Below are 24,456 nucleotides of genomic sequence, written 5' to 3'. Positions count from 1 at the left end.
GCGCTCCGCCGCCTCACGCTCGCGCTGCCGTCCGCTCATTTGTGCGACCCAACCCTGTTTCGCCTCGTTCAGCTTCGTTTTGGCCATCACAGCCACGGTTCGGCCACCTCCGGCCACCGTGCGCCGCCACTTCGACCCGTCGGAGTCCCCTCACCCTCCACCGGCCTTGGCTAGCTCGAATCAGCCCGGATCCGCCCCTTCCAGCAGCGATCGAGAAGTCGGAAAATGGGTTTGCGGCAAGAATTGTTTGGCCCGTTTTGGCCACCTTCCCGAGCCCGGATGCTCGGCCCGCTTTGAGGAAAGTCGATCCTCGCGTCGAGCCCGTCGTTTTGAGTGAGTTTTACTCACTAATGCCTTCTTAGTTTGCTAATTATACTTAAAGGTTGATTAGTGTTAATTAAGTGTGATTAGGTTATTAGATTATAATTGATTAGTGATTATTAGTTAATTGCTTTGCATATTAGTTGTGTGATTAGTGTAATTAGATAGAGAATTGCCTGTAGTATTTATTGGATGCTTCTTGGGATTTTTCCGTCCCTTATCGGGTGTTAATTAAGCGATTCGAGCCTAGGTGGTATTTTTAGGAATTAAATATTAATTTTCGAAATTAATTATTTAATTATTTATTTCTGGAAATTCAATGGGATGGCCAAGTGACCGAAATTTTATCTGATGATCATGGCGCAGTCCGTTTATTTAATTGAGCTTTATATTGTGCTAAATTGAATTTATTGTATTTATTTATTTAATTTTCGAAATTAATTATTTAATTATTTATTTTCCGAAAATTCAATTTGGGATGGCCAGCGACCGGAATTTGGTGCTGATTGTCGTATGCAGTTCATTTATTTAATTGAGCTTTATTTTGTCTTTGAATTGAATTATTTGTGAAATTGGGAATTATTCTTTCATGGAATAATCTTTGATTAATAATTGGAAAATAACCGGGTGTCGGTTGACAGCACTAAAAGTGTTTTGGTGGACTACAGAAAATGTGGGAGTTATGGAAAGGAAAATATTATATTTTGGCTAAGGCCGACCGTGTCCCCACACACGGCTATTTTATCGAGAAGGATAGCAGATGGAATGGATTGAATGGTCGGATAGTATACTATATCATCCTACGGGCTCTGATATGTCAGCTTAGCGAGAGCAGTATACTGGTGTACTATATCAGCCTACGGGCGATATGTCAGCTTAGCGCGAGCAGTACACTTTATCAGCTCAGTGTGAGCATCGGGGGTATACTATATCAGCCTGCGGGCGATATGTCAGCTTAGCGAGAGCAGTATACCGGTATACTATATCAGCCTACGGGCGATATGTCAGCTTAGCGAGAGCAGTATACCTTAACCCTATCAGCTTAGTGCGAGCTATACTATCTATATATCAGCTTAGAGTGAGCAGTCCTGGACTATGGTCGGACTTATAGATAGTATTGAATGTGCCGACCAAGCATGGGTCGTGATGACATGTAATCGACTAGGTCGATTGATCATTGCTTGATCTGATGTTGTGAATGGACCGATTGATTGGAAATGACCATGAGATGGTCGATTGACTTGTAATCGACTAGGTCGATTGATCGATGATTCGATCGGAGTGTCTTGATGTGATTCATTGCCTTGGGTTGATGTTGTGAATTGAATGATTGAAGGGAGATGATCGTGAGTGGTCTTCACGATGTGAAATCGACTAAGTCGATTAGATCGATGCTTCGATCGTGATGTGATTGCTTGTGTGCCTATTTGATCTGTACTAATATGCGGGTGGAATCGAGGCTAAGGTAAGTCCTCGACTCATGTTGTGCATAGGCAGCCCTAAGGTGTATTAGTTTACTAATCGGGTCTTAGGAGGTAGAACTTGCTGAGACGTGGTCTCAGTGGTTATTGAATAACCATTTCAGGACCTGAATGAGGAGCCTAAGGAGCATGAATCTGATGAGGAGATCCCTGTTGAGGAACCCAAAGAGGAGTACGTGGAGGAGGACCCCGAATATGACATCGAGTACGACCCGGATGAGGACCGAAATCCTATCCTGTCTTGTCAAACCTTGTTTGCATGTAAAAAGCTGTAGTTGTGAATTTTCAGTATGAAAAATGTATGGCCTGCTTTTCTATCCCATTGCTTTATTGTCTGGGGATTTGTAACCGCTTCCGCGTGTGCATATAAAAATGAAAGGGTCGGCGATACATAGTCCTGGGATATCGCATTTTAAAATCGACCAAAAGTAAGGGATGTGTGCGTGCCTGAGGGTCGGGGCGTGACATTCTTCATATCTACCTTCAGCACTACATGAAATTTCTTTTTCCGTTTTCGGATACGTAGCTGATGAAGCACTTCCTGCACTATTAGTATATTATCTTGTATTTGTCTCCCACTTACAAAAGCACTTTGCTCCGTTGCTATCAAGTGGGCAGCCACTGTTTTAGTTTATTTGTCATGATCTTGGAGATGATTTTATATGCAAAATTACAAAAGCTAATAGGTCGAAATTGTTCCAACATTTTTAGATTGTGTATTTTTGGTATAAAGGTGATATAGGTGCGATTCAGCTCAGGGTTAAGTGTTCCTGAGTTAAAGAAAGACTTTACCTCCCTAAATACTTCTTCGTGAATATCCTTCCAATGATGTTGATAGAACTTTCCACACAAACCATCTAGTCCAGGAGCTTTGAGGGCACCCAACTGAAAAGTTGTTGTAGTAACCTCTTGTAGGGTCACTTCTTCAATCAAGCCTTGGTTCATCTCCTCTTTTACAAGGCATGGGATTTGGTCAATAACTGGTTGGAAGTTTCTTTGCCTTGTAGAAGTATAGAGCCCTTTAAAATACTTGGCTGTCATCTCCTTTAATTGTATAAGATCTCGACACCATTCATTTTGCTCATTTTTCAACATTACTATTATGTTTCTTTGGCGCCTTTGCACTGTGGTTGCATAGAAGTATTTAGAGTTTTTATTCCCCATTTGAGCCAATTGATCCCGAATCCCATGCCCCAATATACTTCTTCCTGTCTCCATAGCCTCTCTATCTCCATTTTCAGCCAATTCATTATGTGTATGTCATAATGTGAATTGGAGTGATTTGTGATGACCTGCATCTCTCTTTTCATCACTGAGATTTGTGTTTCTGCATTTTTTAACCTCCTTTTACTCCAACCCACTAGCTGGTCAGCCACCTTTTTTAATCTAATTGATAGAGGTACTTTCTCCCCTCCAAAAGAATTCCAGGTTTCCAATACAATATGTCCATCCTCCTCATCATCTACCCAGAAAGCTTCAAATTTAAATTCTTTTTTGCGTTTGACTTGTTGGGGAAAAATGTTTAATAAAATGGGGCTATGATCTGACCCTATAGCTGGCAAATCAAAAACTTCCGCCGAAGGGAAAGAAACCCTCCAATCCATACTACACATGGCTCGATCCAACCTCTTCATAATCAACTCGTCCCCTTCTCTGTTATTTGCCCAAGTATAGGCACAACCCTTACTTTCTAGATTTATTAGAGCGCAAGCATTTATAAAGTCTTGGAAAGCTTTACATCTATAGGTTTCAGCCACTCTTCTCCTTACTTTTTCCCACTGATATAAGATTTCATTAAAATCCCCAACATATAGCCAAGGGTCACGGTTCAGCCTAGTCGTCTGATGAATTTCCTCCCACAGCCATAATCTTTGCTGAAAATCATTCAGTGCATAAACAAATGTGATATGCATTCTTTGTTTTGTCTCTTCCAAATTGCATATTAAGTCAACAAAAGACATAGTACTAGACATAATGGAAATGGTAACCTGTTCATTCCAAAAAACTGCTAATCCCCCAGCCAAGCATCTTGGATTTACTGTGAAGCAATTCTGAAACTTTAGTCTTTTTTTCATTCGTTTCACAACATCTTGTCTATTCTTCATTTCCAATAAACATAGGACAGTAGGCTTTTCTTGAGCTACTAAGGATCGTAGAGACTGAATTGTCAAGGTGAATTGTCAGGGGGGAGCCTAAACCTTGACAATTCCAGCATATAAATTTCATGTGTGACTCGGTGGCTTATTAGGGCTTGCCACCAGAGCCCATTTTTGTGCTTCTTCCCAGGTTTGAATAAGAGTATCCATCAATTGAGTTGCATCTAAAGTATCAATGTTTGATTGCTGCACTTCATATGGAGAGTATCTCTTTTGCTTTTTATTAGTATGATGCTTCATGTTTTTGCAATTTTTTAGGCGTCAAGCTTCAAGGGATCCTTGCTTGTTGCTTGCTAAAGATGCTCCTCCACTCTCGGTCAACTCTTGTGAAGGATGCAGCACATTCATATTGTCTTCCCAAACCATAGGCTCCTTCATCTTAGCCTTTCCACATTCAATCGCTTTGCCGGTGCTTGTATCTTGCAAATCTGTTGGATTTCCCTTATACACCACTATAGGTCCTGCATCCAGTGGTGTCTCAGGTATGATTTCTTCTACCATCAATTCCTCAATCGACTTCCCATAGAATAGATCCCAATAAGGGCTAACTTCATTAGATTCCGCCTTCAACCAAGAGCCAAAAGACAGTTCTTTCATATTTTTAAATTTATCCTCAGTGAATGGAAACTCCTCACAATGTTGAGAATAATGTCTCAATCTCCCACATGAGTAACAGTAGTGAGGCAGTCTTTCATATCTAAAATCTAGCCATAGTTTCTTTCCTCTATTGTTGAAAATTGACCCTGAAATCAGAGGGGCTAAGATGTCCAACATGACCCTGGCCTTTCCTATCTTGTAGGACATATACCCCATTGATTCAATCTTAACCTCAGAGACACTGCGTATTTCCCAACCACCTTTGATATCTCACTCTCCGAGATCCATTCTATCGACAAACCATGTATGTGCACCCAAAACTCACATGTTTTAAAGTTGTAACATGCAGGAGGCATATCAGGCTCCCATAATTTTAGCAAGAGTAAATGATTCGCAAATGACCAAGGACTGTGTTGAAGAACCCTATCCCTATCCATTTCCAACCAAAATCGGAATTCAAAAATGATGTGGGCTATTGGGAATATCTCCACATTTTCCATTTTCCAGACCCCACGCATTTGTATTTTGAAAGGCTTGAACATTTACCTTTGGGTTTTGATGCAACTGACCGATTAAGGATAATTTGCATTCTTCGATCTTCTCTGGGGTTATTTCATCATCCATTGTTGTAATCTTGTTCTTTGGCCACAGCTTTCCCAGTCGCTTGCAAAGGGCAGCAAGGCGGATTTCAAATTCTTCCAAGTCTTCCATGGAGAGCGCTTAAAGTAACTATGGAAAGAGGCAAGGGCTGAACTACGGAGCAAATCCAAGGGATTAAGATGGGAAAGGATTAGGGTTTTACGGTGGAAGAGAGGTGGTGGGTTTAAGGTGGGAACAGGATGTTTGGGTAGCTAGCAAGTGAGTCAGCCATAATCGGAAGAAAATGCAACGAAAACTGTGGGAAATGATTAGGGTTTTGGATTTTTAAGGGCTACCAGAAGGTAGAGGGAGCTCTCCTACGAGAGAGTGGGGTTTTACTATTGCTACGATTCATGTGGCATTTTAAAGTTGACTAACCGATTTGTGCGAGTATCATTCACTGCACTTTCCTAGGAAATTCGACAGACATTATTAATTTTAGATTACAATCAGACACCGTACTGATACCTGTGTGTTCCCACCACGAAAGTCTAGGCTAGGCTACTGATATCACCTTATGATTAAATTGTCCATTGATAACCATATAGCAAAATAAATTTCTAAGGGCCTTCTCTTTTAATATATTGTCCAGGAGAATCATATAAGCAAAGCAAAAATATATCCGTAATTGCGGTGATTAATGAGTTCTATATATTGCTGCTAATTAAGTGTGACTATTGTTTAGGAAAAGTTATTTATTTTATTATACATGCATTTCAAAAATAGCGATAGTAAGACATAATTGAATACCTAAGCGTGCTCAATTAATGAGAGATAGGTAGATATATATTTAGGTTAACAAATAATGTTCTAAGATGGGGGGTTTTTTTGTGAATTTAACTGAATATTTGAAAGATGAATACTTTGAATAATTTTTCAAAAGCTAAATGTTTTATCGCTTTGATCCATGCAATGCATGGACATCTTTCTAATATATAGGGTACGGGGTCACTAACAAGTATTTCTTCATGCATATGCTCAGGTAGACAAACGAATTAATATTGATATAGTATGTTTATACGCTCGAGATTTATCTAAATAAGGCAGGCTTCCTTTATATCTAACATAAATGTTCTTACATATAGACCAGGTTATGTCTAACATAAATGTTCTTACATATAGACCAGGTTATGTAATTGTCTCCCAAGCTCTTTTCCCCACAACTACTAATTCAATCTGATTGCCCCAATCATGTGTCCTTAGTTATGATGTCTCGTCAAAGAGACATACATAATATGAACGCGGGTAATTCAGCAGGCGGTCAAAGGCAGACGGAGAAACAAGTTGGAAATTTGAATTTTCGCAATGATGATCTTATATGATTCCTTCTTCGGAATTTAAAAAGATTGAACGACATACAAAATTCACAGGTTGTCTGATTGATATGTTCGAATAGGTCATGTTCAATATGGTAACAAGAGTCTATCGCATTATTTATTAATGAGTTAATAACACCAAAAATTTCAAATTATTACGTACGCTCATCCAATACCACTGAAAATTTCAAATTATTACATACGCTCATTCATATTTATTCTAAATAAATTTTCATATCACAAAAAAATTTAAACCAGTACATTGTACCACATATACCTCAACCTAATTTTCTCATCACAGAAAATCCTATATTGATATACCCATGCACATTCATCCCAATCCAACTTTTGTGTAACAAAAATTAGGGATTTTGGTAATTTTCAGAAGGAGCTTGTAGGGAAAATTAGCAGATTTTAGTCTCAATTTATGATTTTGATGATTTTAAATTTTTTGTGACATAAAATTAGTTTTGGATAAATGTGACATTATTACACTATTTTTAATTTTGCTATAATAAAAAAAATTAGTCTTGAATAATTGTGGTACGAATGCACTCGTCTAAGATTATATATTATATGAAAATTAGTTTGAAATAAATGTAAAACACGTGTATCCGTTTTGAATTTTTGTTAGCATTAGCCGTTGGTAAATCGACCTTGCATACTTCAACATTAATTTTCTTATTCATTGGCGGCACGAATTTATAAAAGTAGGAAATTGAAGTGGAACTCCCTCCCGTTTCTTGCTGTCTAGTCCCTTGAAAGATATGCTTTTATTCAACGTTGATACAAATAGGTCGTATTCAATACGGTAACAAGAGTCTATTGCATTATTTATTAATGAGTTAATACCACTGAAAATTTCAAATTATTACATACGCTTATCCATATTTATTCTAAATTAATTTTCATATCACAACAAATTTAACTAGTACATTGTACCACATATATCTCAACCTAATTTTATTATCACAGAAAATCCTATATTGATATACCCATGCACGTCATCCCAATCCAACTTTTGTGTAACAAAAATTAGGGATTTTAGCAATTTTCAAAAGGAGCTTGTAGGGAAAATTAGCAGATTTTAGTCTCAATTTATGATTTCAATGATTTTGAATTTTTTGTGACATAAAAGTAGTTTTGGATAAATGTGACATTAATACACTACTTTTACTTTTGATATGATAAAGAAATTAGTTTGGAGTAAATGTGGTGTGAATGTACTCGTGTGAGATTATATATTACATGAAAATTAGTTTGAGATAAATGTAAAACATGCATATCCATTTTGAATTTTTGTTGGTGTTAGCCGTTGGTAAATCGACCTTGCATACTTCAACGTTAATTTTCTTAATCATTGGCGGCACGAATTTCTAAAAGTAGGAAATTGAAGTGGATTCCCTCTCGTTTCTTGCTGTCAAGTCCCTTGAAAGATATGCTTTTATTCAACGTTGAACTTCGCGAAACCTCTACGCATTAGTCAGATCCAGCACCTGCAAGCTCGTACTTTTTTTTTAAATGTATCTCTGTACTTAACCACATTTTCCCCCTAAATATCAAGATCTAGAAAGATATGGAACAGGCCTTTTTGATCTTGTGAGCCCTACGCGTCCATGGAAGTGCTAAATTTGAAAGCTATAGAGTGAATCAGTTTACATATGTCCCAGTAATGAGCTAATTGTCCATAGACTTAATTCCATTAAAAATCCAGCCTTCGATTGATGTTTCAACTTTAGCCTTCAGTTTTGGAAACAGTGTCATAGAAATACAGACTTGGAAAAAGTGTCATAGAAATACAGACTTTGTAGTGCAATCTAACTCTGCCCCTCTATCAGTTTGCCATGTTACATGAAGCCATCAAACAATTGATGTGACAAGTATGTGTCACGGGTCAATCAATTTCAGTCGATCAAACACCGCGCGGCCTTAGGATCAGTGATCCCAAGTTAGCCTTACACACACACACACGCTCGAACACAAGAACCGAATGGGCAAAGAGAGTGTATATTGCTTGTGAACGAACTGATTACAAAGTGGGAGAGGGATCCCTATTTATACAAAAGCGGGTCGCATCTCAGCCGTGGATCGTCCCTCCGATCCAATGGCTCATTTTGAATATGTATAATCATTACAAGTTATACAACAGGCTACTTGAAGGCTACTCGATGGTCTGCACCCGGCAGGCCCTTGGGAAGCCCATGGGTCGCGCGCGTCAGGCCTTGGGCAGACCATGGGCGTGTGTCAGAAGCAAGATCAGGGTTGCAGGTCCGTCTGACACGCGACCAGCTGAACCGTCACGAGCTGCTCGAACATCGTTCAAGGGTTGCTCATGGGCTGTGCATGGGCCTTCCGCTCGTTCTGCTCATGGGTCGTTCGTGGGCTGCTTTCGGGCAGCCCCTTGTACGTGACACGGCCCGTCACGAACGATCTTGGATCATGCTTTGTCCGTGGGCCGTGTCATTCTCCCCCACCTAATCCGGCGGCGCCCTTATCGCGTCCGTGGCATGGAAGGCTTCGATGTGCTTCTTGAATTGCCACAGAGTCTCGGAGGGTTCCCAGCTTACTTCACTCTCGGGAAGGCCTCTCCACCGAACGAGGTATTCCTTCCTTGGTGCCCGATATTTCTTCTGTATGATCCGATCAGCCATGATGCACTCAACATCCTGATCATCGGAGGTCTTCACCCCAAGGGGCGCTCGCTGTGATGTGCCCCGATCCAAATCATCCTCGTCCACATGAAACGGGTTTAACATGCTCACATGGAACACGGGGTGCAGCCTGAACTTGGGCGGTAAGTCCAGCTTGTACGCCACATTTCCGATCCGTTGTATCACTCGAAAAGGGCCTTCATAGCAACGAATCAGCCCTTTGTTCACGTTTCTATACCGAAGGTGCAATTTGGCTAGCACCAAGTCCCCGACCTGAAATTCCACATGCCGTCGCTTTTTGTCAGCCCATTTCTTCGTGCGTTTCGCGGCCCTATTCAGACACGCCCGGGCCAAGTCCGCGTGTTCACCCCATTCCTTAGCGAGCTTATACGCGGATGGGCTGTTCCTCGATACCCCGAAGCGATTACACTCGGCGTGAGCGGCTGCTACCCGGTCACGATTTCGAACGGGCTTTGGTTCGTGGACTCGCTCCGCTGCAAGTTGTAAGAAAATTGGGCCACGTCGATCAGCCGTGCCCAGTTTACTTGCGTGTTGCTCACATAGTGCCGAAGATAGATTTCCAACAATCCATTCACTCGCTCGGTTTGTCCGTCGGTCTGTGGATGCATGCTGGTTGAAAGGTTGAGACTCGTCCCCAACAACTTGAAGAGCTCGGTCCACAACCGTCCGGTGAATCGAGGGTCACGATCACTCACGATCGTGCGTGGAACGCCCCAATATTTGACGACGTGCTTAAGGAACAGCTTGGCAGCTTCCTCGGCTGGGCATTCCATTGTTGTTGGCACGAACGTCGCATATTTGGAGAGGCGATCTACCACGACCATGAGAGCCCGACACCTTTCGGATTTGGGCAAATTCACGATGAAGTCCATGGAGACACTCTCTCATGGACGTTCCGGGATAGGCAACAGTTCAAGGAGCCCCGCGGGGGACCGTTGCTCTATCTTGTCTTGTTGGCAGACAAGACACGTCCGCACGTATGTTTCCACATCGTCCCGCATGTGCGGCCAGTAGTATTGATCTTCAACAAGCGCCATGGTGCGGTGGATTCCCGGATGTCCCGCCCATTTGGAGTCGTGGCACTCTTTTAGGACTTCCTTTCGAAGTTTCCCATGGAGCGGCACATAGAGTCGCCGTCCTTTGGTGTAGAGGAGGTCATTCTCAAGCCAAAATCTCCTCGTCAAGCCTTCTTGGGCATATCGAAGGAGGGCTTGGGCTGTTTGATCATGCTTCAGCCCCTCCTTGATACGATCAACCCACGGGCAATCGGGCCTGCTCACCACATTGGCCAATTCGAACTTCCTGCTTAAGGCGTCGGCCACGGAATTGGACTTTACGGGCTTGTATTCCAACGCATAATCAAACTCGGCCAGGAAGTCTTGCCATCGAGCTTGTTTCGGGCTGAGCTTCTTCTGAGTTTGGAAGTAGCTCGTAGCCACGTTAATCGAGTCCTCACGACGAACCGGGACCCCAAGATATAGTGCCTCCATGTGCGAAGGCGGTGCACCACCGCGGTCATCTCCTTCTCTTGGACCGTGTATCATCGCTCGGCATCATTCAACTTTCGGGACTCGAAGGCCACCGGATGACCTTCTTGCATCAAGACACCACCAATGGCAAAATCAGAAGCATCGGTCTCCACCTTGTATGGTTTGGTGTAGTCGGGCAGCATAAGCACCGGCTCCTTGGTCATGGTCCGCTTCAACCGCTCGAACGCCTCTTGACACCGATCCGTCCACTCCCACGACCTTTCTTTCTTCAACATGTCCGTGAGTGGTACGGTGAGGCGCAAATACTCCCGAATGAAGCGCCGGTAGTAATTTGTGAGACCGAGAAAGGATCTCAGCTCAGTCACCTTGGTTGGTGGCTCCCAATCAACAATGGCACTGATCTTGGCCACATCCATCCGCACACGTCCGCCCCCGACGATGTGCCCTAGGAACGGAATTTCCTTTTGTGCAAAGGCACATTTCTCACGTTTCACATACAAGTCGTTTTCTCGAAGGGTCCGAAAAACTCGACTCAAATGTTCAACATGCTCCTCAAGCGTCCGGCTATATATCACTATATCATCAAGATAAACTACAACAAACCGATCAAGGAACGGATGCAGTACCTAATTCATGAGTGTGCAAAACGTAGCCGGTGCATTGGTCAAGCCAAATGGCATGACAAGGAACTCGTATGATCCATAGCGGGTCACACGTGCTATCTTCGGCTCATCCCCCTCGGCAATCCGTACTTGATAATATCCTGATCGAAGGTCGAGTTTGGAGAACCAACGGGCTTCTCCGAACTGATCAAACAAGTCAGCAATAAGGGGAATCGGGTACTTATTCTTGACGGTCAGCTTGTTCAATGCCCGATAATCAATACACATACGGAGGGATCCGTCATACTTCTTTTGGAACAAGACCGGGGCACCGAACGGGGCCTTGGATGGCCGAACATATCCAGCATCCAACAGCTTTTTGAGCTATTTCCTCAACTCCTCCAACTCAAGCGGGGCCATGCGATAGGGAGACATGGCCGGTGGTCGAGCATCGGGTACCAGCTCGATCCGATGGTCGACCTCTCTCCGAGGAGGCAGCTTCTTGGGCAACTCGGGCGGCATCACATCTTGGAAGGCATCAAGGACTCGGGATGCTTCTTCCGGTACTATGCTTTCCTCCGCGCCCTCCTCCTTCAATGCCGCCAAGAAGGTCACCTCGCCTTTCTTCAGCCCTTTGGATAGCTGCATGGCCGATAGCATCTTCCTATCGTGTCCCGATTCACAGTAGATCGGGACCATGCATTGGCACTGCTTGTCTAGGATGCATATGCAATCCGCGAAGGGCATGACGCCCGCATTGATCCAGTCGAGAAATCCCAAACCGAGTATGAAGTCATAGTCATCGAGGGGAATTACCTCGATATCTTCCTTGCTGGTCCAAGGACCCAGGTGGAACTCCACGCCCCTGGCCATGCCGCTGGTCGGGACTTCTCTGGAATTCACCGTCTTGAGCCAACCGGACTCATTTGCCTCGATCGGAAGACGCAGCTTCTTCGCGGCCTCTTTGGATATGAACAGATCGGATGCCTCGGTATCCACGAGTGCGCTCATCGTGGTACCTCCGATCTTCACATCTACGAACATCGTTCATTTCGGTTCTTTGGCCTTCTTGGCCTTGATCATTCCAAGGATCCGCAATGATCCCAACCACGCCTCCTCTCGCAGCTTGTCCTCCTTGCACAGGGCCGCCAACTTTCCTCTCTTCGGGCAATCCCGAGCCATATGGGGACCGTCACAAAAGAAGCACTTGTATGTGCGTACCTTGCGTTGGTATCCTCCATGGCTCGACTCGGGTTGATTCCTATGAGGGGTCGGAGGCGGTCTACCAACATTTGGTCGAGGGAACCGGCCTCGATCTCCCCCACCAGTGGCCTTTTCTCTCGATCGAAAGTCGGGCTTGGCGGCGGTTGCCGGCCTATATTCAACAAGGGACTCGGCCACGGAAGTGGCTGTGGTGAGGTCTGTTGCATTGCACCGTTTGAGCTCCTATTTGACCCAAGGTTTGAGTCCGCCCATGAACTGGTGGAACGCCTCCGTCTCGGTCATGGACGGGATTTAGAGCAGCAGCTCCGAGAACCGCTTCACATAGTCACGAACTCCGCCCTTCTGCTCTAGGCGCTTGAGTTCCCCTCGGGCTTCCTCCTCCGCATAAGCGGGATAGTAGGTTCGCCGAAATTCCTCGACGAACCGAGCCCATGTCACGATAGGATCGCCATTCCTACCATCCGACCGACGTCTCCACCATAGCAGCGCATCATCAGCTAAATACATGGCTGCGGTGTTCACTCGGATCACGTCGTCGGTTGTTCCCATGGTCTGGAAGTATCGTTCCATGTACCATAGGAAGTTATCCACGTCCTTTGCCACCCGGGAGCCCTTGAACTCCTTTGGCTTGGGTGCATCGGCACGAGACTGCACGGTGATCACCCCGTTCACGCGTGCCGCTTCAAGCTCCACGAGCTTGCCCTTCATCTCCGTCATTTCCGCCCGCATGGCCGCCATCGCGGCTTCCCAAGTCTCATCCCGCTGCTGCAGCTCGTACATGAAGGATCCTTGCACCTCGACACGGAGCTCTCCCATGCCGACTTGGAGCTCTTGCACTTCGGCCAAGAACTCCTCCCTACCGGCTTCCGCTCCTTCAACGGCCTGGTGCAGGTCGTCCATCAACGCCTGGACGTCCGTGACGGTCTCCTCTATGGCCGTCAGACAGTTGTCCAGATCTCCCTTCGGATCCCTCGCACACGAGGCAGCACGGGCCTTCTTCGACCGGGTAGCCCTCTCGGTTGGACGCCCACGATCTTCACGCTCATCGCCTTGAACGACCAGAGCATCAGCGCGAGGATCAGCCATTTCGTTTGGGAATGATGGCTCTGATACCACTTGTCACGGGTCGATCAATTTCGGTCGATCAAACACCGCGCGGCCTTAGGATCAGTGATCCCAAGTCAGCCTTACACACACGCGCGCGCTCGAATACAAGAACCGAATGGGCAAAGAGAGTGTATATTGCTTGTGAACGAACTGATTACAAAGTGGGAGAGGGATCCCTATTTATACAAGAGCGGGTCGCATCTCAGCTGTGGATCATCCCTCCGATCCAACGGCTCATTTTGAATCCATATAATCATTACAAGCTATACAACAAGCTACTCGAAGGCTACTCGATGGTCTGCACCTGGCAGGCCCTTGGGAAGCCCATGGGTCGCGCGTGTCAGGCCTTGGGCAGACCATGGGCGTGTGTTAGAAGCAAGATCAAGGTTGCAGGTTCGTCTGACACGCGACCAGCTGAACCGTCACGAGCTGCTCGAACATCGTTTAGGGGTCACTCATGGGCTGCACATGGGCCTTCCGCTCGTTCTGCTCATGGGTCGTTCGTGGGCTGCTTTCGGGTAGCCCCTTATACGTGACACGGCCCGTCACGGACGATCTTGGATCATGCTTTGTTTGTGGGCCGTGTCATATGCATGTAGCATCATATAAAAAAATTTGCCCTTTGGAGCACTCCATAAGCCATCAAATAAAAGAGAAATTGTAATTCAATGCATTGATTGTTACCACGATATGCACAACTTATATTTTGAAAATCAATTATTTTCATAGTGGCTCAAGGGCACTCTTTAAAAAGAAAGGCTCGAACGAATTCCTATTATATATTGTCCTAGAATTGGGGAGCACACCACAAGTCCTTCACATTATATGTCAAGAGTTCTGCTTCATCCAATTCTTTACCATCAATGAACCTCACTAATGGAGACAACACCAAGACCCCCCAGCAACATCATCAAAGCATTATTGCTTCTCTTTCTCCACTGCATCATTGGACCAGCCATGGCTCAACAAACCAGCATCAGCACAGACCAGACCTCCCTTCTTGCCCTGAAACAGCACATCACCAATGACCCACATGACCTCTTGTCCACAAACTGGACAGAGACCACATCAATCTACAACTGGGCTGGGATCACCCGTGGCATTACTCACGGTAGGGTCACGAGCCTCAACCGAGCCTTCATGGGTCTCTCAGGCACACTGCCTCCTCATCTGGGCAGCCTCTCTTTCCTCGCCTACTTCAACATCACCAACAGCACGTTCCACGGGTCTCTGCCAGGGGAGCTCTCACGCCTCCGCCGGGTTCGGTACTTCAGTGTCAGGAACAACTCCTTCGAAGGGGAGATCCAGCAGTGGTTCCCCTGGTTGCCATGGCTCAAATACCCGTTCTTGAATGGCAACAGCTTCTCCAGCGTGATACCGGAGTCTATTTGCAATGTGTCCACGCTGCAGAAGCTCGACCTAAGCATGAACCAGCTATCAGGCCCGATCACACCGCTGATTTTCAACATTTCATCACTGAAGATGATCGACCTCAGCAATAATCAGCTCTCAGGCTCGATGCCATCCTTCATTTTCAGTCGATCTCAACTCCAACAACTTATCTGGTGACCTTCCCCGGAACATTTGTGCGAATCTTCCGGACTTACAAAGACTGTTCTTGTCCTTCAATCAGTTCAGTGGACAGACACACCTTCCAGTTTGTCTGAATGCCAGCAGCTTCAGCTTCTCCTCCCTTTCGGTGAATAATTTTTCAGGAACCATACCCAGAGAGCTCGGAAACTTGACTATGCTAACTGGGTTATATCTAGGCGCGAACAATTTGATTGGTATATGTAGTACTTTAGCTAGTACGTCCATGATGGGGTGCGATTGGAACGCACCGTTTCGTCTTGATGCGTTACGATGGAAAAACACTAATGGAGGGGTACGAAAGGAAACGTATAAAAGTCTCCCGAACACAACCGTTGGAGTGGTTGGCAAAACATACGCACCAAATTTCTCTCCATTTCCATCAAGGAAGAAGAAGGCATTCCATTTCAGTTTTGCAAAAACAATCGGCATTTACGCCGTGGAAATCAGGTGTTTTCCTTATGATTGCATTCAGACTAACGTGAGGTAATGTTGTTCGTGATTTATTCGCAATTCAACGTTCGTTCCGGGGCTATTTGTTGTTTGTGCATCGGAATCAGGTAAGTCGTCTTCCGCCGACTTGAATTCCAACAGTATGTCTCCTACCAAACTCCTATTTCAAAATTTAATGTAGTGTTGCTTGCTCCAAGTTCAAGTCTTGAAATTGCAATTCGACCCATCAAGAATTTCACCATTACATTGCATTTGAGTCCATACAAAATTATCTGCGACAGTGTTAGATATAGTTAATGTATTTCATGATCGTTTCCTCTTTATTTCAACTTTAAGGCGAAATACTGCCGGAAATTGGGAATTTAAAGAACCTGCAGGTCCTGAGCCTAACAAACAATAGCTTGTCCGCGCCCATTCCATTGGCGATCTTCAACATATTGACGATTCAAGTTATCGCAATGACCATGACTCATCTCACCGGTATTCTGCCATCGAGCATTGGCTTCTCTATGCCAAATCTTATGCAACTTTTCCTCGGTAGAAACGAATTAACAGGGCCGATTCTGAGCGAGCTCTCCAACTGTTCCCAACTAACCACTCTAGAACTGCCCCAGAACTATTTCTCCGGATCCATTCGTTCCTCGCTCGGCAAATTGAAATACTTGCGATGGTTCAGCCTGGCTGGGAACAATTTGACCAGTGAACCTTCAAGTGAAGGATTGACCATCATCACCACTTTAGGTAATTGCAGATATTTGAGAAGGATTGATCTACAGGAGAACGAGCTGAACACTTTCCTTCTTTCCTAGATAGGGAATCTCTCTAGTTATCCGGAGTGGCTTTCCATGGAGAGCTCTAAGCTCATTGGCAGCATTCCCTGCGAGGTCGGCAATTTAAGTGGCTTGACCCTTTTCAATGTTGGACATAACGAGTTGACCGAGCCTATACCCACGACCATCGCAATTATAGGGAAGCTTCAAGGTTTGTATCTTCAGGACAACAAGCCGCACGGACCGGTTCCTGAAGACATCTGTAACCTCCCGAGCTTGGCTTTCTTATCCTTGAGCAGCAACGAACTCAACGGATCAATACTTTTGTGTATTGGTAACCTTACTTCGTTAGGAGAACTCTACTTAGGTTCTAACCAGTTAACGGGCACCATACCTGATTCATCATGGAGTTTAAATAACATATCGGTGTTAAATATTTCCACACATTTTCTGAGCGGGGATCTTGCTCCCGGAGTCAGAAATCTAAAGGCAGTGACGGTTGTAGATTTATCAGGTAACCAACAGTTGGGCAAAATACCTAACTCCATTGAAAACCTTCAAAACATGTGGAACTTCTCTGTATGACATAAACATGTTTCGAGGTGATATTCCTGAGTCATTTGGAAAGCTGGTGAGCTTGGAGTCTCTGGATTTATCAAGTAATAACCTGACCGGGCCGATTCCCAAATCGTTGGAGTCACTATCGTACCTCAAATACTCAAACCTTTCTTTCAATCACTTATCGGGAAAGATTCCTTCATTCGTAGGAAATGAAGCTCTTTGTGGCGATCCTCGTCTACAAGTTCCTCTGTGCCCTGTCACTGCGATTCATCAATCACAAACTAAGAAATTGCGTCTGCTAAGAATTCTTCCACCTTCTATTTTGGCGGCAATATTTGCTTTAGGCCTTTTGTTTGTTCAGCTGCGGTATTTGAGAAGAAATACAAGGCTTTCCACAGATGAAGCTTCGATGACCTTCGCATCAAGAAGAAGGATAAGCTACTACGAAGTTCTACAGGCAACAAATGGTCTAAGCCCAAGCAACTTGTTAGGAGCGGGGTGTTTCGGCTTGGTTTACAGAGGAACACTGTCAGATGGCGTAAGCATCGCAGTTGAGGTCTTCAATTTAGAACTAGAAGGCACTCTAAAGAGTTTCAAAGCAGAATGTGAGGTACTGAGGAGCATGAGAATTCGCCATCATAATCTCGTGAAGATCATCAGCAGTTGTTGTAACCTCGATTTCAGAGCATTCATTCTGGAGTACATGCCAAATGGAAGCCTAGAGAGTTGGTTACACTGTGAGGGGTACCATTTAGACATCCTACAGAGACTCAATATCATGATAGATGTCGCGTCTGGACTCAAGTATCTGCATGAAGGGTATTCGATTCCCATTGTTGACCGTGATTCGAAACCGAACAACGTCCTATTAGGTGGAGATTTGGTTGCTTGCCTTTATGACTTTGGCATCGCCAAACTTCTTGGTGAAGAGAAGTCGATGACTCAAACCAAGACCCTTGCCACCATGGTATACATGGCACCAGGTGATGATTATCTGCTGCCACTTTTGCCATATGGTGCACCAACATAATGAATGAACTGAACATACGGATACATATACACCTATATAGAGATACGAAAACTGGTATTATGCCTTATGACACCTTATGTTTTCGCGTGTAGAGTATGGGTCGGGTGGATTTGTTTCCACAAGAGGCGACGTGGACAGGTGTGGAATCTTGCTGATGGAAACTTTCACAGGAAAGAGGCCAACAGACGAGATGTTTTCTGCGGTAGAAAGCTTGAAGCAGGGGGTTGAGAAGTCGCTTCCTCATGCAGTTCAAGACATCCTAAATACAAATCTATTAAGCAGAGAAGAGCTAAGTGCTACAAAACTGGACTGCCTGTCTTCAATCCTGGAGTTGGCAGTGCATTGTTGTGCTGAGTTGCCTGAAGAAAGAATGCGCAAGAATGATGTCCTTGCGAAACTCAATAAGATCAAAACGGTTCTTGAGCACATGAGATGATCGTTCGCTCCTCCTCCTGTCCTATAGTGTGAAATAGAAGTTCTGCTTTTCCAAAGTTGAAACTGCTGCTTCCAGATAATCAATAAGAGCCAGGCAGGCAAAAGCATTGCCTGTATAAACACAGGACATAATCCGCTAAAAATTGGTTATGTACAGTACTTGTGGCGAGAAGACTGGCTTTCTGCCTCATACAAAAGCGAAATTTTGATTCGAGTTTCACCAAAAATTTAGACTAGCTAGAATGACAAGGTCACAGTAAGAAAAAGCTGATACTGTTGATTTGGATTCGTCATTCAACACCAGCTACTCTCAATAAAGAATAAGGCAACTTCTCAAGAGTGACCAAATGACGCATTTCCCACTTGTGTTGAACTTATTTTATTAGAATCAGAGGCACGCACACAGATGAAGAAAAATATATTAAATTAATGACTCGAGTTTGAATTCGAATAAGTTTTGTTAAACCAAATTTGTTAATAAAGTTTTTCCCAAGTAGATTTCAACTCGGATAAAGATGAAAAAAAGAAGTATTTCTTCTTTGGACGTCTACGCCGAAGTCTCCGAGAGAATCTGTTTTTTTTAAGGATGGCCGAATTCTTCTTATCCAGGTGGGGCTCAAAAGTCAACAAACTCACGTCCGAAGAAAGAAGACTCTGCAGCACCATTCTGTGAAGCCAAAATAGGAAATTTAGTGGTGGGCCCAAGGTCACACACGTAAACATATATAAACAGAATTCTTTTGCAGGTGAAAGATAAGCCGCCGAAGGAGCTGCGAAAGAAACCCTACGTACGTGAGAAGCTGCGCACGTCCACGCCGCTTGAAGAAGATCCCAAGATCTTGAAGCCTCGCGAAACCATACGTAGAGAGTTTTGTTGCGCGGTATTTTTGTGCCGTAATTTTATATTCAAGCGAGTTGTTATTTAACACTTTGGGTTTGGGGTTAAATCTAGGTGCGGGAAACACTTGAGCGATTGAGTGATTATAAACTCTGATTCTCCGATTTTAGTGGATTATTTGCTGCTGGCTCTCCCCGTGGATGTAGGTACCGATACTCAGACCGAACCACGTAAATTTCTAGTGTCCTAATTTTCTCGTTTATTTCTCTGGCAATTTCGCATTGACGTAATTTGCAAGATCCTATCGTTTCCGCATATTATATCCCAACAATTGGTATCAGAGCTTGGGGTTGGATTTCTTAATTGTGATTTGGGGCTTTTGGCTTGTCTGATTATTATCTGGAAATTTTGTTATTGCAATTATGTCTAAGAGGAAATCTGAGATTGAGAAGTTTGATGGGAGAAATAATTTTGTATTATGGAGCATCGAGATGCAGGCTTTATTGACAACACAAGGTTTGGCCAAGGCACTGGATGGTGAGGATGAGTTGTCGATTATAATGAAAGCCTCAGAGAGGGTAGAGCTTATGCAAAAAGCAAAGAGCATAATTCTGTTAAATTTGTCAGATGAGGTCTTACTAGAGGTTATTGAGGAGGAGGATGCCACAGCATTATGGGCAAAACTTCAAGCACTCTATGTGAAGAAAGGTTTGAACAATCGCTTGTATATGCTAAAGAAGATGTTTCAATTTAGATATACTGAAAGTACGTCTATCAGAACCCACCTAGATGAATTTAATAAACTCATGTTAGATCTGAAGAACGTCGGTAAGATACTTGATGATAAAGAACAGGGCATGATGTTGTTAGCCTCTTTACCAGAGTCATATGGGAGCACTTTACTGATTCGCTGTTGCAGAGGCGTACTACTATTACCTCAGAGGAGGTAAAGTCCGCCTTATTCTCTAAGGAGTGGCAGAGAAAGTTGCAAGATGACGATCTGGCAAAAGGAGCAGCGCAAGCACTGACGATTCGGGGTAGAAAACAACATCAAGAACCTAGTAGCAGCAGAGGTAAAAGTAGATCAAAATCACGCAATAGAAAGTCCAAAGGACGCGTGAAGTGCTTTGAGTGTCACGAGGAGGGGCACATCAGGAGAGATTGTCCAAAGCGAAGAAATAAGGTTGATAAGCAAAATGCTACAAGCAGTGTGGCAAATGTTGTTGAGGGGAGCAATAGGGATGCAGAAGCTGTTTTATGTGTGACTGATACTTCGTCAGGAGACAAATGGGTGCTAGATTCGGGGTGTTCTTATCACATGACGCCTCATAAGAACTGGTTTACTACTTACCAAGCTGCAGATGGTGGTAGGGTTCTTTTGGAGAATAATGCAGTCTGTAAGGCTATGGGGATAGGGACAATTCGGATCCGGATGCACGATGGGGTGGTTCGCACATTGACAGATGTGAGGCATGTACCGGAGCTCAAGAAGAACCTTATTTCTCTGGGGACACTCGATGATATCGGGTGTAGGTACACCGCTGAAGGTGGAGTACTAAAGATCTCTTGAGGTGCTATGACAGGGATGAAAGGGAAGAAAGTGAATACTCTCTATTATCTACTGGGAGAGACCGTGACTGGAAGTGCTGCTATTTTATCAGGTGAGTCAAACTCTAACTTGACTCAGTTATGGCATATGCGTTTGGGGCACATGAGTGAGGCAGGTATGACAATGCTAAGTGAAAGGAGTTGTTGAGTGGTCAGAAAACAGAGAAGCTGGACTTATGTAAGCACTGCATCTATGGGAAGCAACACCGAGTTAAGTTTACAACAGCTATTCATTCAACCAAACGACCTGTTGAATATATTCATTCAGACGTCTGGGGCCCGTCTTCGGTTCCTTCAAAAGGAGGTGCCCGATATATGCTGACTTTTATCGACGATTATTCGAGGAATGTATGGTATACTTTCTGAAGCACAAATTTGAAGTGTTTGATCGATTCAAGAAATTTAAGGCATTGATTGAGAAGCAGTCAGATAAGCAGATCAAGTGCCTGAGAACCGATAATGGCATAGAGTTATGTGGTAAAGATTTTACCGAGTTCTGCGAGAAAGAATGTATTGTAAGACACCGCACAGTACCTGAGACACTACAGCAGAATGGCGTGGCAAAATGAAAGAACAAAATCTTGCTTGAGCGAGCTCGATGCATGCTTTCGCATGCAGGACTTGGCAAGGAATTTTGGGCTAAAGCAATGAACATGTCATGTTACTTGGTAAATCGATCTCCATCGTCTGCTATCGAGTGGAAGACTCCTGAGGAAGTATGGTCGGGGAAACCTGTTGATTATTCCGAATTACGAATATTCGGATATCTTGCGTATGCTCATGCGAGTGATGGTAAGCTTGAGCCGAGGGCAAAGAAGTGCATATTTCTAGGTTATGCACCAGGGGTGAAAGGCTACCGGCTGTGGTGTACTGATCCCAGATCACCCGGTTTTCTAATCAGCAGAGATGTGATCTTCGACGAGACTGCAATGCTTCAACAGAGGAGTTCTGAGACATAACCAGTAGAGAAGACAGATCATGGTGTCATAAGTGAGGTGAAGCTTTAGGTGGAGACTCACCTCGAAGGTAACAGAAGTTGAGACTGCAGATGAAGCCACAATTCCTGAAGTCGGTGATAGTGAACAACCAGCAAAGCCGCAGCAGACTATAGCCACAGATAGAGAGAGGAGGCAAATTAAACCACCGGTACATTATGGTTATACAGATATTACTTATGCAATGATTGTAGGTGATGAGGTGGAGACAGATGAGCCTTCGTCTTACTCTGAGGCAATGGCTAGTTCGGAGTCATCGCAGTGGCTAGGGACTATGAGTGAAGAGATGGAATCACTCCATCGAAATCAGACATGGGAGCTGGTCAAAGTACCCAAGAGCCAAAAGATTGTCGGAAGTAACTGGGTCTTCAAACGGAAAGAGGGCATTCCCGGTGTTGAGGCAGCGAGGTATAAGGCGAGACTTGTGGCGAAATGATATACACAGCGTGAGAGCATTGACTACAATGAGGTGTTCTCTCATGTGGTAAGACATACTTCTATTCGTGTTTTACTTGCCTTAGTTGTTTCGCAGGATCTCGAGTTAGAGCAGCTAGATGTGAAAACTGCGTTTCTTCACGGTGAGTTAGAAGAACAGATTTACATGAGGCAACCGGAGGGATTTGCTATTCCGAGTAAGGAAGATCATGTTTGCTTGTTAAAGAAATCTTTGTATGGGCTGAAACAATCTCCTAGACAGTGGTATAAACGTTTTGATACTTTCATGGCTAGTCAAGACTATTCAAAAAGTCAAACTATAGGAGATTAGAGAATGATTCTTTGATTTATCTACTTTTATATGTTAATGATATGCTGATAGTAGCTAAGGATATGTCTGATATTGATGTGCTGAAGAGGCAGTTAAATGCTGAATTTGAGATGAAAGATTTAGGTGTAGCAAAGAAAATTTTGGGTATGGAGATTTTGCGTGACAAAACTACAGGAGTTTTACGTCTGTCTCAAAAGAAATATATTGAGAAGATCGTGACATGTTTTAACATGCAGTCGACAAAATCTGTAAGTACACCTTTAGCAAAGCACTTTAAACTTTCAGATAAATTATCACCGCAGACTGAGGAGGATGAGGAGCATATGTCCCGTGTTCCTTATTCTAGTGCCATGGGTAGTATTATGTATGATATGGTGTGCACTAGGCCTGATATTTCACAAGCTGTGAGCGTGGTTAGAAGCGTCCTGGTAAAGCTCATTGGAAAGCTGTAAAGTGGATCCGGATCCTCAGATATTTGAAGGGGACAACAGACGTGGGTATAGTATACCGGAGGGACAGCAATGGCAGTGAGACCACTGGTTTTGTGGATTCGGATCACGCCGGTGACTTGGATGATTGCAGGTCTTTAGGAGGGTACGTGTTTACGCTAGCGGGTGGTGCAATTAGTTGGAAAGCATCCTTACAAGATCACATTGTCTTATCTTCGACTGAGGTAGAGTACATGGCACTAACCTTTGTAGCGAAGGAGGTGATATGGTTTCAAAGTTTGTTTTTGGACTTTGGGTTAGAACAAAAAAGTGTGGATATACAGTGTGATAATCAAGGTGCGATATATTTGGCGTATAATCAAGTTTATCACGAGCGAACGAAACATATCAACGTCAGGTACCACTTCATCCGACATGTCTTAGCTAAGGGTATTGTTACTGTTAAAAAGATTGCTACAACAGATAACCCGGCAGACATGATGACTAAGTTTGTTCCTGTGACGAAGCTCAAGCTATGCTTGAGCTCTATTGGCGTCTGTGAAGAGTGAGCGCCCGTCGGGGCGTTGGGAGAGCAGCATGGATGATGAGCACTATAACTTGGCTTCAAACATCGAGCCAAAGTGAAGAATTGTTAAATTAACTACTCAAGTTTGAATTCGGATAACGTTTTGTTAAACCGAATTTGTTAATAAAGTTTTTCCCAAGTAGATTTCAACTCGGATAAAGATGAAAAAAGGAAGAAGAAGTATTTCTTCTTTGGACGTCTATGCCGAAGTCTCCGAGAGAATCTGTTTTTCAAGGATGGCCGAATTCTTCTTATCCAGGTGGGGCTCAAAAGTCAACAAACTCACGTCCGAAGAAAGAAGACTCTCAGCACCATTCTGTGAAGCCAAAATAGGAAATTTAGTGGTGGGCCCAAGGTCACACACGTAAACATATATAAACAGAATTCTTTTGCAGGTGAAAGATAAGCCGCCGAAGGAGCTGCGAAAGAAACCCTACGTACGTGAGAAGCCGCGCACGTCCACGCCGCTTGAAGAAGATCCCAAGATCTTGAAGGCTCGCGAAGCCGTACGTAGAGAGTTTTGTTGCGCGGTATTTTTGTGCCATGAGTTTATACCCAAGCGAGTTGTTATTTATACACTTTGGGTTTGGGATTAAATCTAGGTGCGGGAAACACTTGAGCGATTGAGTGATTGTAAACTTTGATTCTCTCGATTTTAGTGGATTATTTGCTTCTTTGGCTCCCCGTGGATGTAGGTACCGATACTGGACCGAATCACGTAAATTTCTGATGTCCGATTTTCTCGTTTATTTCTCAGCGCAATTTCGTTGACGTAATTTGCAAGATCCGTC

General features: G+C 44.1%; 2 protein-coding genes across 2 annotated transcripts; both read left to right on the top strand.

Moving 5' to 3' along the window:
- The first annotated feature begins 14,562 nt into the window (after nucleotides 1-14,562).
- LOC120293841 (leucine-rich repeat receptor-like protein kinase PEPR2) lies at nucleotides 14,563-15,174 on the top strand. Its single transcript, XM_039313613.1, has one exon. It carries the CDS (start codon nucleotides 14,563-14,565, stop codon nucleotides 15,172-15,174), a length of 612 nt encoding a protein of 203 aa, XP_039169547.1.
- Nucleotides 15,175-16,493: 1,319 nt separating this feature from the next.
- Nucleotides 16,494-23,648, top strand: LOC104446727 (probable LRR receptor-like serine/threonine-protein kinase At3g47570). Its single transcript, XM_039313612.1, has 7 exons — nucleotides 16,494-16,932; nucleotides 17,021-17,962; nucleotides 18,102-18,424; nucleotides 20,202-20,355; nucleotides 20,866-20,943; nucleotides 22,080-22,163; nucleotides 23,563-23,648. The coding sequence occupies exons 1-7, from the start codon at nucleotides 16,494-16,496 to the stop codon at nucleotides 23,646-23,648; spliced, it is 2,106 nt and encodes a 701-aa protein (XP_039169546.1).
- The last annotated feature ends 808 nt before the right edge of the window (nucleotides 23,649-24,456 follow it).

The sequence above is a fragment of the Eucalyptus grandis genome, chromosome 5 (assembly GCF_016545825.1).
Source record: "Eucalyptus grandis isolate ANBG69807.140 chromosome 5, ASM1654582v1, whole genome shotgun sequence".
NCBI lineage: Eukaryota > Viridiplantae > Streptophyta > Magnoliopsida > Myrtales > Myrtaceae > Eucalyptus > Eucalyptus grandis.
This window is presented reverse-complemented; position numbering and strand designations above follow the sequence as displayed.